This window comes from Chiloscyllium plagiosum, chromosome 23 (assembly GCF_004010195.1).
Source record: "Chiloscyllium plagiosum isolate BGI_BamShark_2017 chromosome 23, ASM401019v2, whole genome shotgun sequence".
NCBI classification, from domain to species: Eukaryota; Metazoa; Chordata; class Chondrichthyes; order Orectolobiformes; family Hemiscylliidae; genus Chiloscyllium; species Chiloscyllium plagiosum.
Genome location: NC_057732.1, coordinates 49213545 through 49240186, shown reverse-complemented (window position 1 = coordinate 49240186; position 26642 = coordinate 49213545). Strand labels below are relative to the sequence as shown.

Genomic DNA, 26642 nt, shown 5'->3' with positions numbered 1-26642 from the left:
AAATGACTTGCCATAGCAGTGAAAATTCAGTCCCATGATTTTTTTCTCCTCTTTACAAATACTGCCTAACTTGCTGAATATTTCCAAAATGTTCAGCTTTTATCACAAATCATCTCGAATATGGCAATTCACAGCCCACCTCTTCCACACATTCTGGAGAACATGGAGATAAGTAAATTTCCTGACTGACCAGCAAGTGCTAATGATCTCACTGTGCTTTTGGAATTTCTCTATGCAGTGATCATCATACAGAACCTTTTTATTTAAAAAAAAAGAGAATGTATGGCATTGTAAATACAACATTATTTCACTGCTCGTGCAATTAAAGCAGTTTGATCAGCTCACCTGAAGGAAAGCGAGGACATATCGAATACAATATGCATCAATAGAAGGGTTTCAGAAATTTATGTTAGCTAATCAACAAGAAAATATTGCTACCATAGTCTGCAATGCAGAGTCTTCAGAATTTGATGAGCAAGGCTCTCATCCCAATATTAAAATCTTTATCACGTGAAACTGGTTATCCATCTTGTTTTGATTTTAATTACTATTCCAAGGGAAACTTGTCTTGTAAACATTATAGCCAGAAGCATAACATAGATGAAATTTATGACAATAATGTAATTCAGAGGGAGGAAAAATTCAATGCATTAAAATTGTGTTAATACAGCATCTAGCAAGTTCACACATGCAATATTTTCCCTAAAATTTCTGTCCATCTCTGTTTAGCACAGTCAGGTGTTTCATTACTGCATTTAATATTTTACTTAAACTACTGACTCTAAAATACAATGAATTCAATTAATCATTGCATAAATACAGGCAAACCCAAAACAAGCAAAAAAAAGTAAAAAAATAAAATGAAATTTTAGGATGTGGAATGCATTTTTTTTTAATTTCCTCATATAACATCAGCTAATCTATAAAAATCAGCTAAAAGCTGCATGGCACTAGACCTGCTTTGTGGATTTCACTGCTGGTGGTCTGTTCTGGACTCTAAGTGACCCTTGACCATACTCAACCAACATTTGCCCAAACTCCCAATGCCCAAAACACCCTACTGAAATCCAAATTCTAGCACAGTCAGAGCTGCCAGATTTGACAGAATTTATTTGCATTGATAAATACAATCTATATTTGTGCTCATGATGGTGACACTATTTCACCGCAAGCCCTCATAAAAGAACTCCAGGTGGTTAAGTGACTAGAGTTAGAAACTCACTCACTGCTCCTGGAGTGATGCTTCAACTATCTAGACACCCCTGCCTCACACTAATCCTGCAAGTCAACTTTGCAGCAAGGGACATCAGGTTCCTTCAATTATTGTCAGCTTTGAATGCTAAACATCAACATCAAGATCAGTTTTTCTCAGAATTGTTATGCTGCAGAAGGAAGCCATTCACCCATCATGTCACTTGCTCCCCCAATGAGCATTATGGCTTAACTGAATTCTCATGCCTTTTCTCCACATAACCCTATTGTTAAAATATGAATAATTTTCTCATTTTTATTCACTGAACATCCAAGAACTGTCACTGTTTTGTGCCATCAATTGCAATTATTTCTTAAAATGCATTAAAATTCATCAATCCTACCTTCAGGAGGTCTCAGAGACTTTTTATTTTGTGAACACCATCCAACAGGGTGTAAATCAGCAGTCATGACATCACACCAAAAATCTGCCCTGCGATCATCTCCATATCCACTGTAGCGCAGGAGTAAAAGCTGACCACATGTGGTAATGATTGTTGCTACCCAATAGGTGTCAGGATTATTTTTATTAGCAACTTCCAACTTCATCCCTGGCTGGAAACTACTCTGGAGGCTAACCTCAACCTGCATTAAAACAAAATGCCAATCATTTAGTAAGTTAATTGTAACTAGTTATGTTCAGATTCAGTTTATGGCAGGCAATGGCTAAACACAATCACCCATAAAAATACTGCATAATAACATGAATAGAAACAAATCTTTTCATCCAGAAGTTCAATGCTGACATTTATTATCTATCCAAACCTCCTCTCACCCTTCATCATGAGCTTCTATCAATATAGACTCCTTGCTCTGGCATGTACTGATCAAGCTTAACCAAAAAGAGGAAGATTTTTCTCTCAGAGGGTTGCGTGTCTTTGTAACTCCTTGCCACAGACAGCTGTGGGGACAGAATCCTGGGTTGAGCCAGGGGAAAGAGGGGAGGATTCTTGATCAGTCAGGGAATCAAGGGTCGTAGGGAAACAGCAGGAAAGTGTATGTGAGAAGTGTTGTATCAGGCATGATCTTATCGAATGGTCAAGCAAGCTCAAAGGCGCAGAATAGCTTACTCCTGTTCCAATTTCTTATGGTCTTTATCCTAAATGCATCAATGCTACTCATCCAAACCAATCCCTGTAGTACTTAGTTCCACATCCTTATCATCGCCTAAAGAAAGTTTCTTCTGAATTTCTTAAGGGTAACCACACTATCATACTTCAAGGCACTAATTCTTGGCTCTCCCACAAGTAAAGTCATCTTTTGTATGTTGATCTTATGAACCTTTTTGATTATCTTAAAACACCTCTACCAGGTCACCCCAAATCTTCTCTTTTCTGGTTCAGCTCCAGTATGTTCAATCTTTCCCAATATGTAACCTCATTGTTATGGCATCACTTGAATAACTTTGTTTTACACCTTCTATAATATTTCCATGTTCTTTTTATAATATGGAAATGAGAAGTGTTCATACCACGAAGGTCTGATCTAACCAAGACCTGTGTAAATTTAAACTGAAAAGGACTGCAGATGCTATAAATCAGAAACAAAAATAAAAATTGCTGGAAAAGCTCAGCAGGTCTGGCAGCATCTGTGGACAGAATTCAGAGTTAATGTTTCAAGTCAAGTGACTCTTCATCAGAACTCCTGCTTATCAAAGACTTTTAATAATCTGAACAAATTACATTTGTGCCATCACACTTGTTTATCATTTGCACTGTAGTGAAGGGAATGGAATGGAATGGAATAATTCAATAGGGTTTGTCATGCATTTTGAGGCCAAACAAAGAGAGATCCAATAACAAAAGATTTTATAATGGAGTTTAACCTTAATTAAGATGGTGACTTAATAATTTTTTTATGTAGTTGTTGTGCAAGCCACATATGACAACACCTTTTGACCTGACATCATATTACAATGTACTCATTAGGCTTTAGATAAGCCTGAACAATCAATATGGGGCCACAGGCACCCAGAACATGGTCCATGAGACTTTCACAAAAAGATTATATATAAAGTATTAGCCCTATTTCCACACTGAAAATCTATAGTTCCATAAAATGTGACACTGCATTTGAACGCGAAACAAACTTTTTAAATTTTCAAAGTACAATTAATCGCAATTTTCAAATTAAATTAAAATTGAGCATGCACTACTCTGCTTTTAAATTTTTAATGGGATGGGAGCTTGGTTAACAAGCCCAAGATTTTTGTCCGTTATTAGTTTCCCTAGAGCAGGTTGTGGTAAACTGTCTTCTTAAATCACTGCAGTCCATGCAGTGCAGGTAAATCCTGCTGTTAGAAAGGGAGTTCAAGGTTTTTGCCCCAGCAACAGTGAAGAAATAGTAATACAGTTCCAAGTCAAGCTGTTGCAAAGCTTGGAGGGGAACTTTAAAGTGATATTGAAGAAACCTTGGTGAGTGGATGTGCACCAGTTGGATGGAGTGAACATTTAAGGCAAAGGATGGGTTGCCAACAGACAGCTGCTTTGTCCTGGATGTTGGGACAGCTTTGAGTGTAACAAATAGCACTTCGATAGCTGCTGCCAGTTGATATTATGCCTCCAGTGCTCAGACTAAGTAAAAATATTGACCAGTTTTAAATGCAAGCTCAGAATTTGCTCATATACACATATAATGCTTGGCGCTGTTGTACTGGGCGACATTAGTCACTCTCTCTGACCTAATTTTACAGCTCTTACATCTTAGAACTGCAGAGCTATTGCATTGGAAAGTTAAGATAGATAACGTAGTAAGTTATAGTTGTGACTTTCTGGCATTCTCTCTTTTAACTGAACTGCAGGCCACTGCTGTTTCCACTTCAGCACTGGAAAACCTCCTATTGGGCCTGCAGCTTCGAGATCCTGCCTGTTCTGTTTGGGCAATGAGTTTGGCCATTAATTGTGACCCAATTTGATTGTAAAATTCAGTCCCTATTATCTCCGACAATCAAATAATTTATTTTGGCTCTGTAGATACTATATACACCCAAAGTATCTAGAAATTTTCCAACATATCAGAAAAACACTCAAAGCATATTTGGTAAAAAGACCAAAAAGACAAACTCAATATATTGTTGGAGTGGATTTCATCTGCATGACATCCTGTTGTTTGGTTTAATTTTATTTCCATTTTAACAGTCTTTAATAGACCCACAAAAAAGCTATTTACACAAAAGTGAATATATTTAGTTTACTTTGCTATTGCTTAATTTTTGATTAGTAGAGTGTACACAGCACTTTAAGTGTCACTTACTAAAAATAGCTCAATTAATCTCTGATAATATACTTTATGGCAGTGATTCATTTAATTAAATAGCTCTGGTGCAAACCCACAAGACTGAAGCTTCCACAATTATCCACAACCAAAAAGGTTACCTTGAACACTCTACCAACAATTTTATTTCAGCTGATAAATATTTTAATAAATACATTAAATGTTGGTTGTAGTTGTAAACTTTACACACCAAGTTCACAAGGGAAATGCCATGTCGGTGGGAGAGTAGTTGAATATACATTATACAATTTATGACTTTACATTATTACAAGTAGAATGTTGTTTTCAGCAGATTACTAGAAAATTAAATGCACACACTACATTAACCTTTAGTCACAGAACCATAAATAATGTTGACTGTATTTTTAATTAAATCATAGCAAAAAGGTACATCGATTTAGGTTTTTATTTAAAACATATTTGAGTAACTGCTGCTGTTCCACCATAAAGATAAGCATACTGTATAGTATAGAACAACCTACCTTTAAAAGGTTATTAATTATAAACTACAGATTGGGGGCAACACTATATTGGGCATTAATTTCATTATATTTCAAGAACCAACATACATACATGTTTGAACGAGTTGTGGGGTGCAGGACTTGCACCAGTTTCTTCAAGATAATCATCCCAGTTGAAGTCAAGGTCCTCACCTCCAGAGCCGACATCTGTTTAAAACAAGATGAAGCTGATAAGTAAGTTTACCTTATTTAAACTGAAGTACCACACAGTTACCCTTCAACACATTTTTCTACCCTATGGGCTGTACTTGAAATAGTCCACCTATCAAAAGCAAAATTCTCTAAAGATCATAATGTTAAGATAAAGAGTATTATCACTGTTGTGAAAAGGGGTTTGATGATTTTCATGAATTTCAAATCATTTGACTCTGCAACTGACTGGAACTCTGAGTCAAGTACAAAAATCAGCAATATTTGTACATATTGTTGACTATAAAACTGAGTTTGAGGTGATGCAGTAAAAAACTTGCAACTAGACTGAAAGAAAGTGCAAGGAGGAAGAGTTATGAGCAAGGAATGAACTTTATATAATTTACAGTTAGAAAACAAGGACCTCATTAAACACAGCTTATTTAAACACAGATATTATCTACCAAAAATGGTGAAAGAAGCAATCATTTATGTGTCACAATGGCATAGGTAATACACTAGTTTGTGAACCCAATCAGGATTAGAGGTATTTCTGAGACGTATAACTCTCGTCAGACAGCTGCGCCTGTCACAACCTGAGATCCACACTCAGTGCCATATGACATCACATGCACAAGGTCAAACTTTCTATCCTTCAGCTCTGCCTCACACGATCTCGAATCTGCCCAGTCCCAAGTGCTATTTTATTTATCATCTTAGAGTCATAATCATACAGCAGTGCAGCACAGAAATAGACCCTTTAGTCCAACTCGTCCACGCTGACCATATTTCATAAATAAACCTAGTCTCATTTGCCAGCATTTGGTCCATATCTCTCTAAACCCATCCTATTCATATACTCATCCAGATGCCTAGCCTCCACCACTTCCTCTAGCACCTCGTTCCATACACGCATCATCCTCTGCATAAAAAGGTTGCCCTTTAGATCCCTTTTAAATCTTTACCCTCTCATCTTCGACCAATGCCCTTGAATTCTGGACTCCCCCACCCAGAGGAAAAGACCTTGGCTACTCATGCCTCTCATGATTTATAAACCTCCATAAAGGTCACCCCTCAGGCTCCGATGCTCCAAGAAAAATAGCCCCAGCCTTTTCGGCCTGTCCCATAGCTCAAAGCCCCAACTCTGGCAACATCTTTATAAATCTTTTCTGAACTCTTTCAAGTTTTTCAATATCTTTCCTATAGAAGGGAGACCAGAATTGCACAAAGTATTCCAAAAGTGGCCCAACCAATGTCCTGCACAGCTGCAAAATGATCTTCCATCTCCTATACTCAATGCACTAACCAATAAAGGCAAGCATACTAAATGCCATCTTCACTATACTGCAACTTTACTTTCAAGGAACTATGAACTTTCACTCCAAGGTCGCTTTGTTCAACACTCCCCAGGACCTTACCATTAAAGATACACAAGTTCTGCCTGGTTTGCTATTCGAAAATGCAGCACCTCATGTTAAGGACTAGGTCAGACACCCACAAAACATTTAAAGAAAGTAGCCCGGACTCTAACTTTGCTAGTTGTTTTAAGCAGGTGTAACGTGAATATTACAGGAGTGATATAGTTTTAAACAAAACAGGATTTATTTGCAAGAGTATCGAATGAAGCACAAACAGAACAGAACAGAACAGAACAGAACACAAAATATCTTAACCTGTCCGAAAACCAAACAGATTACCATAACCTAATGATGCTGTTCCAAATACCTGCAACAATCCCAATAAACACCTCTTTGCAAAAACAAAGGAAAAAATCCCACAAAGGTTCTTACAGGAGAGATGTCAGAGAGAGGATCAGTGTGGGCCTGCTTCTTTGGGTCCAGCAGCTTCACAACTGACTGCCTGCTAAAACCAAACCAAACCAGAGAAAAGCTGAGCTGGGAGAACTAGCCACTCCCCTTTCATTGTACAAAAGTGTTTTTTTTTTTAATAGAAGCCTTTTGCCTGAAGCAGTATCTGTTAACTATAATCAAACTAGCCCTAAAACCATTCAAACCTAGACATCCTGGAGTCTCTGCGTTTACGAACCCTCTTGAAAAAAAAGGACAACAAAACTTGTTAAAGGAGCAGAATCGCCATACTCACATTTATCCAAATTAAACTTCACCGACCACTCATTGGCCTATTCACCCATCTGATCAAGATCCCATAGTTAACCTTCTTCACTTTCCACTACAGCTCCAATTTTTGTGTCATCTGCAAATTTACTAACCGTACCTCCTGTGTTCACATCCAAATCATTTATATAAATGACATAAAGCAATGGACCCAGTACAAATCCTTGTGGCACTCTGCTGGTCACAGGCCTCCAGACTGAAAAGCAACCCATTCTCTGCCTTCGACCTTTGAGCTAGCTGTGTCCAAATGGCTAGTTCTCCTTGTATTCCATGCGAGCTAACCTTGTTAAGAAGTCATCCATGAAGAACTTTGTCTTATGTCTTACTGAAGTCCATATAAATCAAATCCACCACTCTGCCTTCGTCAATCCTCTTCATTACTTCTTCAAAAAATTCAATCAACTTCCTAAGACACGATTTCTCAAGCACAAAGCCATGCTGACTATCCCTAATCAGTTCTTACCTTTCCAATTACATGTGAATCCTGTCTCTCAGGATCCTCTCCAACAAGGGGCAGCACGGTGGCTCAGTGGTTAGCATTGCTGCCTCACAGCGCCAGGGACCCGGGTTCAATTCCCACCTCAAGAAACTGCCTGTGTGGAGTTTGCACATTCTCCCAGTGTCTGCGTGGGTTTCCGCCGGGTGCTCCGGTTTCCTCCCACAGTCCAAAGATGTGCAGGTTAGGTGAATTGGCCATGCTATGTTACTCGTGGTGTTAGGTGCACTAGTCAGGGTAAATGTAGAGGAATGGGTCTGGTCGGGATGCTCTTCAGAGGGACAGTATGGACTTGCTGGGCCGAAGGGCCTGTTTCCACACTGAGGAATCTAATATAATCTAATCTAAACTTGTCCACCACTGATGTCAGGCTCACTAGTGCATACATCCCTGGCTTTTCCTTACCACCATTCTTAAATGGTGGCACATATTAGTGAGTCTCCAGTCTTCTGGCACCTTGCCTGTGGCGGTTGATGATATAAACATTTAGCTCTACTGCCACTCCAGGCCTCAGCCTACAAATTGGCCCATGCTCACTCTACCGTGCTCTGGGACTCGGCCCACTCAGGCTCCAGCCGTGAGGCATTTCCCTTCATCTCTCCTCCATTTTCCAGGTGGGGTAGGATAGTTTAAGAAGTTAAAAGGGGGTTGGGGACAGGGAAGAAAAAAATTGCAAAGAGGGAAGAAAGAGAAAAGAAAAAAAAAGGAAAAAGGAAAAAGGAACTGACGAACAGAAGAGTTCCAGCTGAAGTGTATTACTCTGCCACCATCTTGATCAGGTCCCAGGGACTTATCCACCTTTTTGCATTTTAAGACATCCAGCACCTCCTCCTCTGTAAGGTGGACATTTTCAAGATTTGGCTCTCTCTTTCCCCATGTTCTCTATCTTCCATATCCCTCTTCAGAATAAACACTAATGCAAAAAAAAAACACTCAGTTACTATCTCCCCCATCTCTTGTGGCCTTGCTGATCTTCAGAGGGAGCTATTCTCTTCCTTGTTACTCTTTTGCCCTTAATATATTTGTAGAATCTCTTGTGAGATAAACAAGAAACCTTTTCTCTTCCATTCAGGTAATAAGGAACGCAAGCTCTAAACACTCAAGGGTACAGACGTCCCTCTAGATCTTTCTTCCTTTCCACTTCTCTCTAACTCAATCCCTTCATCAATCCCACTGTTTGCCCTGTATTCACCAGTTCTGAAGACGACTCAGAATATTAACTTTTTCCTCTCTCTGCAGATGTTGTCAGACCTATTGGGTTTCTCCAGCATTGCCTTTGTTCCATATAAATTCGAATTTCAAAGTTTAATGGGTTGATTTCACATAAACATTTCAAATTTGTTTACTAAAACATTATTGCTGATATTAATTTAATATTGGTCTAAAACTTTTGTCATGTAAATAGCTATTTTTGAATTCAGGAATTTATTTTCTTCTCCTGTCGCTTTGAATAGAGCAAGATTTACATTCATCACTTTATATCAATTTAGTGTCATTTTACTCTTAATGCAAAGGTTGAGTACCTCCAAACATATATATTTATTCAAAAAAGCCACACTGAGGGGCCTTGGTTCCCTCCCAACCCCAAAAATTAGATTTTACTTTTACAAAATTTGTTGTTGTAACAAAAAAATTCCAATACTGTACTAGCACTGACAAGAGTTGATTATAGACTTATTACAAATTATCACTAGTTTACCTGTTAAAAAGTAAAAAGTAGCTGTTTAATTTTATTTTCAATTAGTGTGTACATAGCCTCAGATTTTATAAATATAATATTACAAATCAGAAACAGAAGCTATCTTGTACCTTTGGAACTAATTTTAGCTCCAGCTAAAATTAGGTGAACATCATATCCTGCTCGATCCTGGGAGGCGACAGGTAGAAATATTAATTGTTATTTGAGAAGGTAAGGAGGAAAGATACCATCCAAAGCTGATGGATTACTAGTTAAACTGAGACTGGGATCCAATGATAATCTGTATGAATCACAGAATACTGCTTTGGAGATCACGCAAACTGAATAAACCCACGCTCTACATAAAATCAGAACTATAAACCAACTGAATCCCAAATGGTTTTTATAGCACAAGTTTAAAATGATAGTGAACAATGGCACTGACTTGAAGATCAACTGCCTCTACCTTTGTGCCTTTATCAGCAAATTGACACTGCATAGAACATTTTCCATATAAGCAGGTTGAACAATTCAAACTGACAGGACAAAAAAAAAGGTTAAAAGCAAATGTCAACAGCTCAATTTCAATTTCTCCCCTTATAAATAATATTTGCTAGTTAAGAAAGCGACACATCAGACACTAAAAACTTTTTAAAATATTTTGAAGTTCTGGTTATTTTCCTAAAAAGAAATTTACACCATTTCATACGCCCAATTTTTTTATTTATTCAATCACGGGACAAGGGCGTTGCTGGCTAGGCCAACATTTACTGCCCATCTCCAGTTGCCCACAGGATTGTTAAGAGTCAACCATATTTAGAGAGTCTGGAGTCACATGTAGGCCAGACCAGGTACAAATAGCAGTTTGCTTCCCTAAAGGACATTAGTAACCAGATGGATTTTTCCTACAGTTGACAATGTATTCATGATCATCATTTTTAATAGAATTCAAATTCCACCATCTGCTGTGGCAGGATTCAAACCTAGGTCACCAGGTCATTACCTGGGTTTCTGGATTAGCAGTCCAGCAATAAGACCACAAGCCCACCTCCCCACCAAATACTAGTTGAACTAAAAAGTGTTTTCATACTGTAATATAGATAAACTAAGTAAAAAGATTTCCATTTAAAAAAAGGTACAGCATAGTGACAATTACCCATTGTGCTACAACATAAACCAACATAATTCATTAACCTGGATGTGCTTCTTTAGGTCATAAGTGTTCAATCAACATCCAAGGTGGACATCATAGAATGGACCAGGTTAACAGCCCCAATTAGGGAGCCCTGGCTGACATATAAACAGTGGTGTCAGAGCCTCTGCTCACTCTGAGATCTGGCTCTAAGAGAGCTGGACCAATATCAAGTGCTTCGGTGGAGTTATTTTAACCAAGAAATACTAGCTAAAAGCTTACTATTCTGACAGAAATCAATAAATTTGGATATTAGCTGAGAATCACATTTCTGATCCTTTCTTGATAAGTACATGCAAAACAAAAATGCTGCCTCCTATTCTTGGTCAGGACTACGTTGAGGAAAAGAGCACTACTAAAATGTTTAAAAGTTCTCATAATTCAGTCCTTGTTTTGAAAAATAAAAGAATGCAAAAAAATAGAATTATGCAACAATGAATTGCAAGTCTGTATTATCTGATCATTTTTGTACTGAAGTCATTTGAAAGTACACGAGTATGTATCCAAAGTATGCAAATAAGGCACTAAGCTAGACTCTACTATTCTTCCAACTTTAAGGATGGTCTTTTTGCTGCTTTTAAAAGAAAATAGACTATTATTTCTCTTCTCTCTCTAAAATGTCATTTCTATTCTATAGCGCATGAATATATGTACAGGTTCACTTTCAGTCCTTCTGAACTATTTTTCCTATCAGGTCAATGACCCACAAAGAATGTTAATATAATGTATATGCAATCACACACATTTTGTATCAATCTCCCCACCCTCACATACAGTAAAATAAAGACTTGTGACATGCTATGACAATAACACTGCACTGATAAGCTCTGATTTTGTCCTCTTGTGTCATGGCATACTTCAGCTTTGTCTGCTATATATCATTGCACTTTCCAAAACCCAATTAACATGATGTGGGAACAGAAAGTGATTTAGAAAGTGCTTTATGAGGTAACACCATGAAATCACAGAGCAAAACAAATAGAGACGGGCAGCATTTGCAGAGAAAAAACTTTTCTTTACAATCAGAGGTTTTTGAATGCTTGACCATTTTCCACCACATCCTCAAACAAACTGTATTATTCTTCAAACGTAAACCATCAGAAGAAAACAAGACTGCCTTTAGTTATATGTTTCCACCTAATTCTAAAACCTTTCAAATGATAATCACATTTAAATCTATCTCGTTCAAGTGTTTTGTTAGCTTTTTAATTAACATACAAACACCAAACTTGTACCTGAGTCATACTGCTCTCCATTTACATTGGTTGGACTTTGCGTCTTCTCTAAAAACAAAGTTGTTGATTCTTGCATACTTAAAAATGAGGCTTTTCTCCTTTCTGGTTCCAATGCCAAAAAAAGTCTGTTGGAAGTATTCAAACCATTTCCTCTGGTTTAGTTCATACCACTCAAATTGTTTCTGCAAATGAAAAGGCAAAGTAGTATGAACACTGTTTAAAAAAAAATCATGTTCATATACACCAAATAGCAGCTGACGGCAAAATACCCACAAATTTAATCTCTCCACTTTAAACATGCATTGTTTATGATTAACCAATTTTATTGCATCTCTCTGCAGGTGTAATACCTATATCTGTCAGTCTTAAGTAAAACTTGAAATCATCCAAATCAAAATTCTATCAGGAATATAACACAGAGCTGACTGCGAATTAGCTAAAGACAAATTTCAAAATGACACATTTACACATGTTGCAAGTGACTATGACCAAAGCAAAAACAGGGATTTGTCACTATTTATAACATGCATTATAGTGATTAGTCCTGTTCCCCTATTATTAAAAGTAACCACTAAATCAAAATGAATAATTCTACTTCAGACTTTTTCCTCAATTTAAATCAAGAAAAAAAAAGTCATTTCAAGTGAATATTGTGTAAATAATTTCCAAATGTCTTTCTTGTTGTAGGTGTCCAAATAAGATATGTTATAATTCAGCATACTTCACCTTAATAACATTTTTGGCTTCATAGCAAGAATAAATAGCCTATTTTATCTTGGTTACTCAGTAACGCAAATTATGTTATTGACATCAGAACACATGCACTTGTGTTACTTCTGGAGATTAACCAAGTACGTAAGAACAACAACCTTTTCTACCCCTGAAATAGTAACCTGCTTAATTCTAGATTTTACAGTCAGGGGAAAACATCCTTCTACTCTATTGAACCCCTTAAGAAAATTATATATTTCAATCAAATTCCGGAGATTATATATTGAATCTCTCCTTATAAGAAAACTCCATCAAAAGAATTAGTACAGCTAACTTTCATTACTCTCCTTCCCACATTAATTAACCTTCCTTAAGCAAGACATTCAAAACTACATTCAGCACACTTGGTGTGATCTCACCAGGACCTCAAACAATTACTCTTATAATCTTACTATAACTTAAACTGTGACTGATCATTACAGAATTGTTAATCCTATACAGAATCGTTCCAAACCATCACGGTTATACTCTCTTCCACCTGGCAGAAGATACAGAAGTTTGAAAACATGGACCAACAGATTCAAAAACAGCTTCTTCCCAGCTGTTATCAAAGTTCTGAATGGGTCTCTCATATTTTAAGAGTTGATCTTTTTCTGCACCTTCTCTGTAGCTGTAGCACTATAATCTGCATTCTGTTCTGTTCTATTACCTTGATGTACTTAGGTAAGATATGACTTGTCTGATTAGCACACAAAACAATATTTTTCACTGTATCTTGGTACAATAATAAAATCAAATTTATATATAGAGTGCATCCGTATTCACCTCATCACTCAAGAAACATCCAGTAAGTGTCTAACTCTATTCAAGCCCTCCACTTAGTGCCTTATTGTTTTAAAAAAATTAAAAGGGCATTAAAATGATAATATCATTTGACAAGATAATAGCTATAAACCACAAAAACTGCATGCTTACGGTACATAAATGGTTTTTGTATTGTTCAAAAGAGATTGAGCTGGAATCACATGATCTATGTTCATTGCCACCTAGTTACATGAATTGCACAAGCTTAAACATTTGTACTCATTGTTCCTGTGCAGTTATGTGGATTTTGTACTAATATACCTGGTGCTTGTCAAGTGTATTTTTGAAAAACATAACTTTTTAATCAATTCTAATGAAAACCTGCAACTTCTATATAATTAGTTTTATTTCACCTGGCGCAGGCTGGAGGCCAGCATGGACTTGTCCGTTCCATCTTCTCTGCTTGGAAAGATGGAAATTCTGAACTTTTTGTTTCTTTATTCTTCTAATTTATTCCCAAGGTTTGTACCTAGATACTGTTTGTACCCAAGATGGCATGAAGGTCTATAATGTTGGCTATTTATTTCTTTATTTTTCTAACTTATGCCTAAGATTTGCACCTAGGTACATTTGTACCTACAATGACACCAAAAGCAGCAACTTTGCAAACTTTTCACTATAATCATGCGAGTACGTGACAATAAACCTAATTCTATTCAATAAAATTCTGTTGATTTTTCCCTTCAGAGTGAAATACTGTCTTGAGAAAACTTTGAAAGTTTGGGTTTTCCTGGTGATTCCCCAGTAGTTCCCAATTACAACGAGGTTATTTGGGGAAAGAATGGAGTTCTCCACAGTATGAAGAGGGGAACAATCATCAATTATTTTTAAATGTTCAGCAGAAGGAAATTGTAGCATTGGTCAGCTCTCATCCTCTTCCCAGTCAACATTGAGAGAAAGCCTAGGAAAACAGTGTGTATGCATGATTTCCAGTTAAACTTCATCGTGGAGTCCATCTTGGCAATAGTACTAAAATATAGTATTACCCTTTTTTGTGACACTCTTGACTTCGTAAAATTGGTGGAATGTAATATTTTCCGTTTAGAAATCTGTGAAACTCAAAGACATAGACAGGCCAATCCAATCAAGTACAACAGCATGTTTTGTAAACAAATCATGAAATGTCAGTGGCAGGGGATATCAATAAGCTCTACAAAGGTATTTAGTTTAAGAACAGTTAGAGAACCAAGGAGTGTGAGATAGGAAATAAAAAACAAAAGAATTGCTAGTCAGAACAACATTAGTTGAGAGAAAGTGAGTTAACACAAGTAACTCTGTTTCCTCCAAGGATACTGCCTGACCTGTTGAGTATCCCCAGCATTTATTGTTATTTCTAGCATCTGCAGATTTGTAGTATCTACAGCATTTTTGCTTGTGTGTGTGGCAGGAATAGAAAAACTCATCTGTAAATTTGATATCTTCACAGTTTATCATCTCAGCAAACCCTCTGAAGACCCAGAATCGTGACTGGATGAAACTGCAGCCTAGAACAGCTGTTTGATGGAATAATGAACAATTTTGTGCTTTTGAGTGCCTTATTAAGTCATAGTAGTGCAGATACTTCAAAGCAGAGGGCGAAGTGCAGAAGTGCATTGGTTAGCTAGAATTAGTGCAAATTACTATAAAGCTCTGGACAAAGGTTTGACACAAATCTCAAAAGTTCTTTTTTGGGAAGGTGGGAGAGAAATAGGCACTCCTGAATATCATTCCAGAGAGATCTACCTTTCCAATAGCTAAATTACATTTTTTATTTTCTTGGAGGCACCTATGAAATGTCACTCAAGCAAAAGGGAAAAAAGTAAACGAACAGGAATGTAATATTAATAATTGTAAAAAAAGTAAAAACAAAGTCCATGTTTCCCTTCCTACTCTTTCCTTACCCGGGGCTGTGCCAACTGCTGTTCTGAATGCAAATGAATATTAGTTTACAAAGCTGAAAGCTCGATCGTCATGTATTTTTAATTGCTTCAGCGTGAGTTAAGTATCAGTGAACAAATTAAATCAGCAACCTATACTGGGCCGACTCTCACCATTCAACTGCCGAGAGCGGTCATTTGTTTGAGATTGCCTATTTGATCATTTTCCAATGATACAGAAGACGGAAAGACGTGGCCAGGAGTATCAGAGTCCTGACGCTGGGACGAGATATCGGTTCCCACCCCCGGATTCGCCGGTAGCAAGGCCAATACAGCAGCCTCAGAGATGGGTGGACTGTTGGAGAATGGCAGGTGGGAGTGTACATGGAGCCTGAAGGGGAACCTGAGGCAGGTCAGCACCTCGCTGTACATCAGACCACGCGTTGGAGCAGAAACCATACTGCAGCGAATACCGCCCTGCCGCCAGCATCATAACGGAGGCCGCAATATTTTCCCCGAATAAATTCCTTATTATTGTGAATCGGCTGACCACGAAAAGCTCAGTGCCTCTTGAAGCTTTCCCCATACAGTTCCCCGCTATTTTCTTTAACCGCCGCCCCAGACCCACGAAGCTGTGGAAATGGAGCCCAATGTTCAATGGAACAACATTTTCCTCCCAGCTTGGTGCCATCTGCAACAACAAAGCAGCTAACGTTCAACTTCATGAAGATTCCTGACATCAAACGTCAAACGTCTCAAGTCCAACGACAGTGATTACTCTTATGGTAACGTTCTCATTCTTGCAATTAACATTCACTGGCAATCCTGAATTGGGAGCGGAATCTCCAATGTTGATAGCTTCAAGCTCACTTAGAAAAGCTTAACGACCGCTGCCAAAAATCAAACTAGCAACAATTTCATAATTACATCAAAATTTGTTAACAATCCATGGGCTTTCAAGTATACGGTATATTCAAATATCCAACAGAAGTGAGATCAGTTATCGTAAATGTTAAAGATAGCAACAGAACGTTCGAGCCATATTATTGATACAAGTGTGTTGCGGTTGTCATTATAATAGACTCAAACTTAAATCAACCATTATATGAAAATACAAATGATTGAACCAAGTGCAAATATAATTCAGGTTATGCAGGATGCATAGTAATTACATATTTAAAAGTATTCTTAATTAAAAAGTTGTTCCATATTAGTTCCAAGATTTAGTACTGAAATTGAAATACTTAATTGTACATAAAATACTATTTAAATAATTAAATTTACGATTAAATTCATAAATAAAATGTTGGGTTTTCTTTAATCCCATGAACCACGTACTATGCCCAGTCAAAAAGGGGAATGGTAGATGATTAACAAAACCACTAAAACAGATACCAGGAGTGGCCCAGGGTGATCTCTTTGGCCTTGTTAGCATCCCCTTTGATTCTTTAAGCTGAAAAAAGTATCACAAAATATACACATTCCCCATATCGCCATTTAGCAGAACACACTAAAGGTGCCAAACCATCTTTCATATGAACACATCCTTAACTTCTTTTATATTGTTCAGAAAATTTGCCTCCCACTGAGTGTTATTACTTTCTGTCTCAATTTCACAACAATAAAATGTATTACTTAACACTATTAGCAGATAACAATCAATTCAGAAATAAGACTGTTCTTACCCCTAATTTTCTGCAATTCTTTTTCCTTGCTGCTGTGAAGGTGATTAACATTTTCTTCAGGCATAGTTCCCCCAATTTGTAGTATCTAACCTAAGGGTACAGTGGCAGTGTGGCAGGCAGTTGGATCAGAGACCAAGTTCTGTCCAAACAACTACCAGCACACATTTCTGTAGAGTTCATATGGATGCCCAGTACAAGCAGAAAGGTTGTGCTAAGCCCAGCTCAACAAAGATTCAAAGGGGAAGTTAACAAGGCCAAAAATCATCACCCTGGACCACTCCTGATGGTGGCTTTGTAAATCATCCACCATTCCCCTTTTCTAGTGAATGAAGTGCTTGATTCAAAGGATTTAAGAAATTAGAGAGAATATGTATTTAATAATTAAATCTAGCATTAAATTTATAAGTTTTTTAAAAAGTTTATATCAGTATTTCAACTATAGTGCTACATTTTGGGATTAATATATAAGTTCAGTTAGGAATAGTTTTAAATATTGAAGAAAACTAAAGTCAACTGTAATGCCCCATCTCAGTGCAGGAAAGGAATCAAACCTGGACTTGGCCTGGTCAAAATGGTTCAGCTGGAAAAAGTGAACATCAAGAAAAGAAAATGGCTTTTTATACATGACTCAGTAAAGGTATTCTTATAATAGGAATATAATCAATGGTTATGAGAAGGATTTGGGAAAATTAGAGTCAAACTCCTGAGATCAAAGGTTAGAAAATAACTTGAGGTTTTCAAGATGAGCGCTTTCAATAGAGAACAATATTTCCTCTAAGTGGGTCAACAACAAGTCAGATACAAAAGCATTGTGGAAGATCAAGGAATTGTTGAGAATTCTTTTCACTTAGAGGCCTGTTGGGATTTGGAATATGCTACCCGAAAAAGGTGGCAGATATTGATTCCACAAATAATCTTAAAAGGGCATGTAACTGAAGATGAAGAACTTACATGATTGTGAACAACAGGTGGAATGTGGGACTAAACAGCAGCTGCTGTGTCAAAGAGCATCCTTCTATGCTACAAGTTTCTACATTCACTTCTGATTAACAACATACATCTCCCTTCCAGCTTGAATACCTACTCCAAGGAAATAACACTTGACAAGTTTTTTTTTAAACTAATCATTTTTTTAAAAAAATAGCTTCAGAATCTGCTATAACTTATTCATTGAATCTTTTGTTCCATTGGTGCTATCAGAATAGGGATCATCCTTGGCTGTATCAATACTGGGGTAGCTTTCAAACTTTGTTTGATAGCAGCACCATTGACAAAATAAATCCTTCTCATCTCTCCCCTATATTAAAGTTGAGAATGCCCTCCCCCACCCCTTTAAAAGAAGCCATACAGTAGTATTAAATATAACTGGAACACTGTGCTCATTTTGGGAAGGGAGGAAGAATTTGTCGAGCAAATAAACATATACTAAAATCGTAACAGGGTATTATGGAGGTATATGAACTAGATTGGTGAAACTGGTACCAATGGCCTCCCCTTTAGGTGTCAGCAGTGGCTGAGTTGGTTGCACTGCCAACTGAGTCAGGCAGTTGAGTCCACAGCCCCAATATAGAATTTAAGCACAGAATTTAAAGCTGATACCCTAGTGTAGTACTGGGGGTGCTACATTCTCATAGGTGTGGTCTTTTGATTGAGACATTAAAACAATATTCTGTCTATGCCCTCAGGTGGATATAAGTGATCCCCCAATGTAGTGTCAGAGGAGTTAGTTTTGGTGTCCTCGTTAATATCACAGAAACATTATCTCATCATTATCATATTGCACTTTGTGGATGCATGCTTGCGAAAATTAGCTGGCCTGTTTCTTATATTACAGAAGTGACGATGCTTCAACAGTACTTAATTGGGTGTGCAAACAATGGCAGGGTGGTAGTGTCAATAGGTGAGTAACCCAAAAGGTCCCAGCTAATGTTCTAGTGGTCACAGGCCACGACAGCTGGTGGAAGTTAAAATTAAATTAATTAAGTCTGGAAATGTAAAGTGAGTTGGTGGATTTTATTTTACAATGATGCCATTCAGGGATGGAAATCTATTTACGTAGATATGCCTCCAGATCCACAACATCTTGTTTCTTAAAGGCTCCTGATATGCCAATAATATACAATTTAAGGACAATTAGGGATGGGCCAGCAAGAAACCCCCTCCATCCCAAAGCAAGAACACAAATGACAGTCAATAATCATAAAAGACATGGGGAAAATACCAATCTCTTTTTCTGAATTAGAATAATGGACCCAGAGACTGCTTTTTAAAGCTTCCCCATCCCTCTTCTACTGTCAGATGTTTTAAGAGAAGGGCAAAAGGGCTGAGCACCGATTGCGATAAAACAAAGAACTGCGGGTGCTGATGATTGCAACGAAAACACTGAGGTGCCATTGGAAAAGGTAACTCTCTCCACAGATGCTAACCTGCAGAGTTGCTGGGGTCTTTTTTTTTGCGGAAGGGATTATCGGCGTTAAGTGTTTGAGAAGGTGAGCATTTGCTATCGGGTCCATGCACCTCAGGGGGAAAGACGACAAGGTGGTGGTAGTGAAAGGAAAATGTAGATAAGCAGCCAGTCCCGGGAAGAGACCGTCCACCTCGTCCGCCGTCTAGCTCCGAATGACCAACTGTCAACGCGAGCGCGAGACCCCGACCGGCACGTGACCCTGGCCGGCCAGCGCGCAGGCGCCAAGCGGACACCCCCACACCTCCCAATCAGCCTCTCGGGCCGCGCCCTCCCTCCCCGCCCCCTCCACCCCCAAATAGCTGAGCGCTCATTGGCCGCTCCGGAATCATTCATAGAAATTGCCCGCTCGCCACGTACGAGAAACGCCACGTGCCCTTCCAGGGCCGGCGCCTCGATCTCCAAAGATTGGCACAACGCAGCCCTTGCAGCCTCCCTCGTAACAGGATTCATTGGGGCCGTCGCATTGTTTTGCGGCTTAAATATAATTCTCTCCACCACCCCCCGCCCCCACCTCACATCAATTGCAATGCTGCTTCGTGCATCCCTTCCATTAGATTTGCCAAAGACACACTATCCAACCCGCGCATATGATCCAATAACAGGGGGTAAAGCTGTGAATAAAATAGTTACAATATATGAAAATGCTCATTCATTGTAATATGTATTATTTATGCAAATGTAGCACTAGCCCTTTTCCTTATAAATAAGGCAGCTATAATAGTTGATACTTTGAAAAGCAAACCATTTCCTGTGTACTTCTTATAACCCTACAGCAATGGACCCTCCCCCTCAAGAGTTTCAGGCAGATAGATTTCATGCTAGCATATATACTGGATTACTGCGATGTGAACACAGTGATCACATCAGCCACACTTTGCATTCCAATTATAATTGTCACCTGAGCCCTCAAAGTGACACCATAAGTCCTTATTTTTCCAAACTAAACTTGTTGCACGCTTTTGTATTCAGATTTGCATCACTGTAAAAATCAGACTAAACCAGCAGCAAAAAGTTTTTTTTTAAATTACCCAAGGTGCAAAACAAACACCTGAAACTATGCTGTAATCACATTGTATAATTTATCATTGCAGGTTTCCAAGTTTTGTCTCAACTTTCAGTATTACTGAGCAACAAAAATCGACTTGCTGTGGTCAGTAATGCATTTAAACATTATATAAACATCAGTTTTCCTTTCAAACATACATACATTCTAAAACTGTACTTTTGTAATAGTTAAATGAAATATCCTATATATGAAGAAGTAGTAGGTCCAGTGCAACCTAACTTGTGTATTTATGCCTTCTCTGCTCAGCATTGTCCACATTAAGGACATCAGTAATACTATCAGTAGTAAGGAGATAGATATTTGGGTGAGATTATATGTGTCTCCATTCAAAATATGTAATATCTGGCTGTACATAATTCAAATAATAGTCAAGTTATACCGAGGTAGCTGATATGTTTGAATTATTTGTTGTTTTATTGAATGAAGAGCAGTTAGCTTCTCTACTTGTGTTTGATCCTCAGTCTGCTTTTTATAAAATACAATCTGGAATTATGCTACTGTAACACCAGTAGATTGGCTTCTTCATAAAATCATTTGGATGGAAGTTATTTCTGCAATAACTTCATGCTCACATCATTTCCAAAGCATGTTTCATTCCACGCATCGTCTTTTTGGGCTATTTTAAACTGGAGCATTATTAAGCAGAAGGAAAGTGAGTCACAAGGGAATATCTCTGGCAGGTACCTGCACACTATCCACAGTTATTTACTTACATATCTAGGAAAACACAGATAAAATATCTACACCTCTTTTTGAAAAACGTTACTAAAAATCAGGAGAAGGAAGTAATTCATTCATGGGAGGGCAGTGTCACTGACTGGACTAGCATTTAATACACATCTCTAATAGCCCAGAAGACAAGTAAGAGGCAAAAATATTGCTGAGGGTCTGGAGTCATATGTAGGCCAGCCTAGATGAGGATGGACAATAGACAATAGGTGCAGGAGTAGGCCATTCTGCCCTTTGAGCCTGCACCACCATTCAATATGATCATGGTTGATCATCCTTAATCAGTATCCTGTTCCTGCCTTATCTTCATAACCCTTGATTCCACTATCCTTGCGAGCTCTATCCAACTCTTTCTTAAATGAATCCAGAGACTGGGCCTCCACTGCCCTCTGGAGCAGAGCATTCCACACAGCCACCACTCTCTGGGTGAAGACGTTTCTCCTCATCACTGTCCTAAATGGTCTACCCCGTATTTTTAAGCTGTGTCCTCTGGTTTGGCACTCACCCATCAGCGGAAACATGTTTCCTGCCTCCAGAGTGTCCAATCCTTTAATAATCTTATATGTCTCAATCAGATCCCCTCTCAGTCTTCGAAACTCAAGGGTATACAAGCCCAGTCGCTCCAATCTATGCTTACCTTCATTGACTGGTGTGCAAGAACACCCAGATCTCTTTACCTAAATTGATTCCATTTAGGTAGTAATCTGCCTTCCTGTTCTTGCCACCAAAGTGGATAACCATACATTTATCCACATTAAACTGCATCTGCCATGCATCTGTCCACTCACCTAACCTGTCCAGGTCACCCTATAATCTCCTAACATCCTCCTCACATTTCACCCTGCCACCCAGCTTAGTATCATCAGCAAATTTGCTAATGTTATTACTAATACCATCTTCTATATCATTAACATATATTGTAAAAAGCTGCGGTCCCAGCACTGATCCCTGCAGTACCCCACTGGTCACTGCCTGCCATTCTGAAATGGAACCGTTTATCACTACTCTTCCCTAAAGTGAACCAGATGAGTTTTTCTGATAATCAACAATGGATTCATGGTTATGACTAGACTCATAATTCCAGACTTTTACTGAATTTCTTCGTAAGTCACCAATTTTCCACTATTCACAAATCTGTAGCAAATATGATCTGAAATAAAGAAGTTTCAGGTCCATGGTTCGGTGGTTTTCGTGTGTTTCACAATTTCATAGTGGATCGATTCAAATGACCCTAATTCTATAAATCCGAAAAGGAACGTGATGAGATTTAACCCATATGCAAAACTTTCTCCTGTAAACGTGAAAGATAAGATCTGTGTTCACTATGCTTTGGCTATAAAGGTCTAGCTCATTAACTCATCCAACATACTATCACTATAACTTGCTGCTAATTTTCCATTCAAATTATCTTGACTTTTTTGAGATACAAGGAAACAAATTTAATCGATATGTGAGACATTTTGTGGGCTTTTAGGCTTCAACAGAAACAGGAACTTAGATTATTTAATATCCACTATATTATTGGTTTAAAGTTACTGTAATTCTTTGTTGAGCTTCATTCCCATCCTGTGCAAGCATCAAGAGCTGCTATAAAATTCATGTGGATCTGTCTTTGAACAAAGCAACATGCAAAAACTGAATGGCAGGAAAAATCAGGCGATTCATCAGGATTGGCCTAGAGAAGATAGTTGCTGTATGAAACCCTTCGCGTTAATCACCAAGCTTTATTCTGAAAACCTCGGGGAGAAGCTAACTTTCAGAATTCTGAAAAATTTATGTTGAAGTGTTCACTCTCAGTAAGAAGGTAAATGCTTATGGAAAAGTGGAATGTTAAATGCAACATGACACTAATGGTTTAGATATAAACCCAGTTTATATAAATAGCAAGTGACACTGCTTCTTCATAAAAATTGAGGAACCATTTTAGAAAATAGTTTGCTATAAATTCTTTATGCACATTTAACTTTTAAGCCACAGTAACATGAAAAGTGCTAGCCTAAAGTAGTAAACTTAGAGTATCTATATTAATTGTTTTTAAGAACACTTTATGTAACTTAATTGAAGATTTTAGGATTAAGGGAACTGTAGGGAGTCTTCCAGAATAAGTGAGTTTATGATAATGAACTGATTTTTTTTAGATTATTGTAGGTGTCTTGTTCAATTTGTAAGTGGTTTATTTTAGAAACAAAATGAACCAGCAATTTTCCCAAGTATTGATCAAGTGGGACAAAGCCTTCCACTTCCCACTGATGATCGTGTGATTTCAGCTACTGCTGTCATTGCTAAAGGAATATTGCCGCTTTACCTGGTTTATGCAGACAGGTCCTACACCTGATAACCTTCTCACTTTCCAGCTCGTGTCCAGTCACAATGTCATGATTTGCTATTGGCTTTTGAAAAACAAAGGTACCACATTTGGGTAACATGTGCTCTTGACAGTACAGTAAATAAATAATTCCTACAGGGCGATGGGTACAAAATAGCAACCTCCCTCGTCATTTCAAGAAAGGAACAAATGAAATAACATTACGGATCGGTTATCCTAATCACACTCACCGATTAAACTTTAACTTCACGGTCTGATCGCAAGTAACCTGCTTCAAAAATGCCGCTGCTGCTTGATAAGCCGCGTGCTGCCTTTAGGACCCTGTAGAAGAGTGAGGCAGTGACAAGAGCTACACATTCCCCAGCTTAGCATATCCATATGGCGCCAAACAACGATCGTTTGCCGCTACAGACACCGAACCTCTTTTTATATCAGGGACAAGGGTTACATCTTGATTTGTAATTACAGCCCTAGCGCGGAGATTAAGAACAATCGCTTTAAATGCGCACAGAGAGAGAGAGAGAGAGCGAGCGAGGAGTAAACGCCTTGAATCTTGTGTATCTGATCAGCAGAAGTGAAGTCTTGCCATGCGCGCTTGACAGAATATCGGCATATTGATTCTTCCGCAAAAGCTAAAAATGGACTTCATCGGAGGTTATTTGCATCAAACTAATCCACTCTCGGGGGGCGGGGGCTTGGGCCTTTAATTCCACCCGTGTTGGAAACAGCGTGCAGCCCCCTCCAAACCTCAAACCTTAATGCTCGCATTTCCTTTCAAACCCACTGATAAAGGCATTGTGCTTTGGTGAAGCCCCCTCCCATCACAACCCCCTCCTCCTTCTCCTCTCCCCCCTCACCGCGTTATTTCTCAAAGTCAGCACTGTCTATTCATTTCTCTATTGTCACTGGCTTAAAAGATGATTTCTCAATGTAATTTCTCACCACTAGCGGGGTCATATGGACCCTCTATCCATTGCAATATTCCACCTGGTCCGGGCGATAAAGCAATTTGCCAAGCTGTCTCTAATGTGCATGAGTAATGAAAGAGAAGGGGGGGAGAAAAGCAGGAAGTCCCTTTTTCTCACTCAGAAACGCCACAGCAGTATCCTCCCTCCCACTATACACTGTTCCCCCAGAGTAAATGGGAAACTAAAAGTCGACACCCGCCTCTTTAGAAACCAGCTCTCTCCTCCTCTACGCCCATAACCTCTCGGATCGCATACTGTACACAGACATCAATATCAGATGCAATCTAGATCGCCAACAAGTGGTTTAAGAGGAAAATAAAGCACAATAAGCAATTGCAACACACGGTGCACCTAATTTGCATCGCATCTTTTGCTCTGTATCATCATTAACCCTCATCGCCAATATACTTCTCCGTATGAATACCAACCATCGATTTTTTGGGGGCGACTAAATGACATAACGCCAGTTTTTTCGACAGAATTCGTTCTAATTTCACCACCGAATGATGTTGGATAACAGGCCCTTTAATACAGAAACGTACCTTGGTGTTTTGCCAGCTTAGTTCTGTAGTCAGAAAAGTCTTCCAGGGGAAAAAACTTCGCCAGAAAAGCGACGACTTAATTGACCACTTAATTCACTAAAGGACCTGACTGTACACCAAAACACACCGGAGAGAAGTCGGGAGTGAAGACGGTTTGGTTTTTTCCCGTGAAAAAAGCCTTAATTTTTTCACTTTAAAAAAAAAACACCTTTCCCCGCCATATTGAAATTGGCAAGGTTGCCCAATATTTATATTGTACAGGCAGTTACGTAACTTGCAAAGGGGAATACTGCCAAACACCGAGCGACAAAAACAATAGTGCAGGAAATACAAAATATCTTATTAAAAACTAACAAGGCGCATAGGCTATAACAAGGCGGCATGACAAGGTAGGTCAGCTTAGCAAAACCGAAAGGAGGTTACAAGCTTTCAGACGAGCTGAAAAATGACAAGATATCATTTTTTTGGAAGCAGAAAACATACAATGGCAGATTTAACACAGGCACGGGGAGACAGAGAAAAACAGACAGCGTTTATAATAAGTCAAACTCTTAAGCATTTCGGGGAAAAATACCTACATCCCTCTTTCCCCCCCCCTCCCCCCGAGAGGAAAAAAAAACCTCAGATAATCTCGGGGATATTAGTGTCTCCCTCCCTTCTTCCCCGCGTGTTGAACAAGTAATCAGAAATAAAAGGAAAATGCAGAGAGAGAGAGAGAGAGAGACGCAAGCACTTTGCACAACTTGCTTTCACCGTCATTTTTTTTGCCAAAACAAGCTCCAGAGATCATTAGCGAGAGAGAAAAAAAATCCTGCAGTTTTACAATGGAGCGGAAAACGACGGTCTGAGGCAGTCTGACTGCCCAGAGGCACACATCAATGAACAGCGGCTGACTAACTTACCGGCAGCAAGTTATTTCGCCCAGAGTAGCAATGTTAGCTGGTCTATTTCAGTGACCAGTTTCTGGAGCAGATCTCTTTTCTAAGCCTCATTCCAATATGGCATCCTCCCGGCGCGCATGCGTTACCAATTATTTTCCTGCCAACTCCTTTTCTGACCTTTACAGCAGTTGCAATTTTTTTTTTATTTAGGGGGTGCTGGGGAAAACTGATTCGGAACCAATTGTAGATCAATTCGTGGGTGTGCTGCTCCAACTTTGCCTCGCCTGCCTCACTTGACTTAAGACACACACACACAAACACAGATACAGACACACACACACACACAAACACATATATATAATAATCGAAAACCTCCCTAATCTTCTGATTGGCATCATTATCCGGGCCTCATAGCGATCACATCTATCACAAATACATTTCGATATGGCCCCGCTATTAAGCTGACATCTTTGCTCTTTTTTTTCCGCCTGTTTTCCTTTCGAGAAGATGGGTTTTTTTTATTTTTAAAATAAAATGAACAAAGTTCGGCAGCCAATTGCAGTGGTGTGCCTGCGAACAAAAAATATCTAACTGGAAGGAGTTACCCCACGTCAACCCCTGTGGTGCTCCTTAACTC

The 26642-nt window shown here is 38.6% G+C and overlaps 1 protein-coding gene across 2 annotated transcripts in view; it reads right to left on the bottom strand.

Moving 5' to 3' along the window:
• The window catches only part of sfmbt2 (Scm like with four mbt domains 2), a 217983-nt gene extending 191817 nt beyond the window's left edge, over nucleotides 1-26166 (bottom strand). Inside the window, exons 1-5 of one of the 2 annotated variants that reach the window (XM_043714122.1) lie at nucleotides 26027-26166; nucleotides 23845-23935; nucleotides 11911-12092; nucleotides 5098-5192; nucleotides 1596-1836 (exon numbers count right to left, since the gene is read on the bottom strand). In XM_043714122.1, coding sequence (XP_043570057.1) covers nucleotides 1596-1836; nucleotides 5098-5192; nucleotides 11911-11986 — 412 coding nt within the window. In that variant the 5' untranslated portion in view covers nucleotides 11987-12092; nucleotides 23845-23935; nucleotides 26027-26166. The remainder of the gene's footprint in view (nucleotides 1-1595; nucleotides 1837-5097; nucleotides 5193-11910; nucleotides 12093-23844; nucleotides 23936-26026) is intronic. The other variant, XM_043714123.1, reaches the window with a different exon arrangement.
• Between the last annotated feature and the right edge of the window lie 476 nt (nucleotides 26167-26642).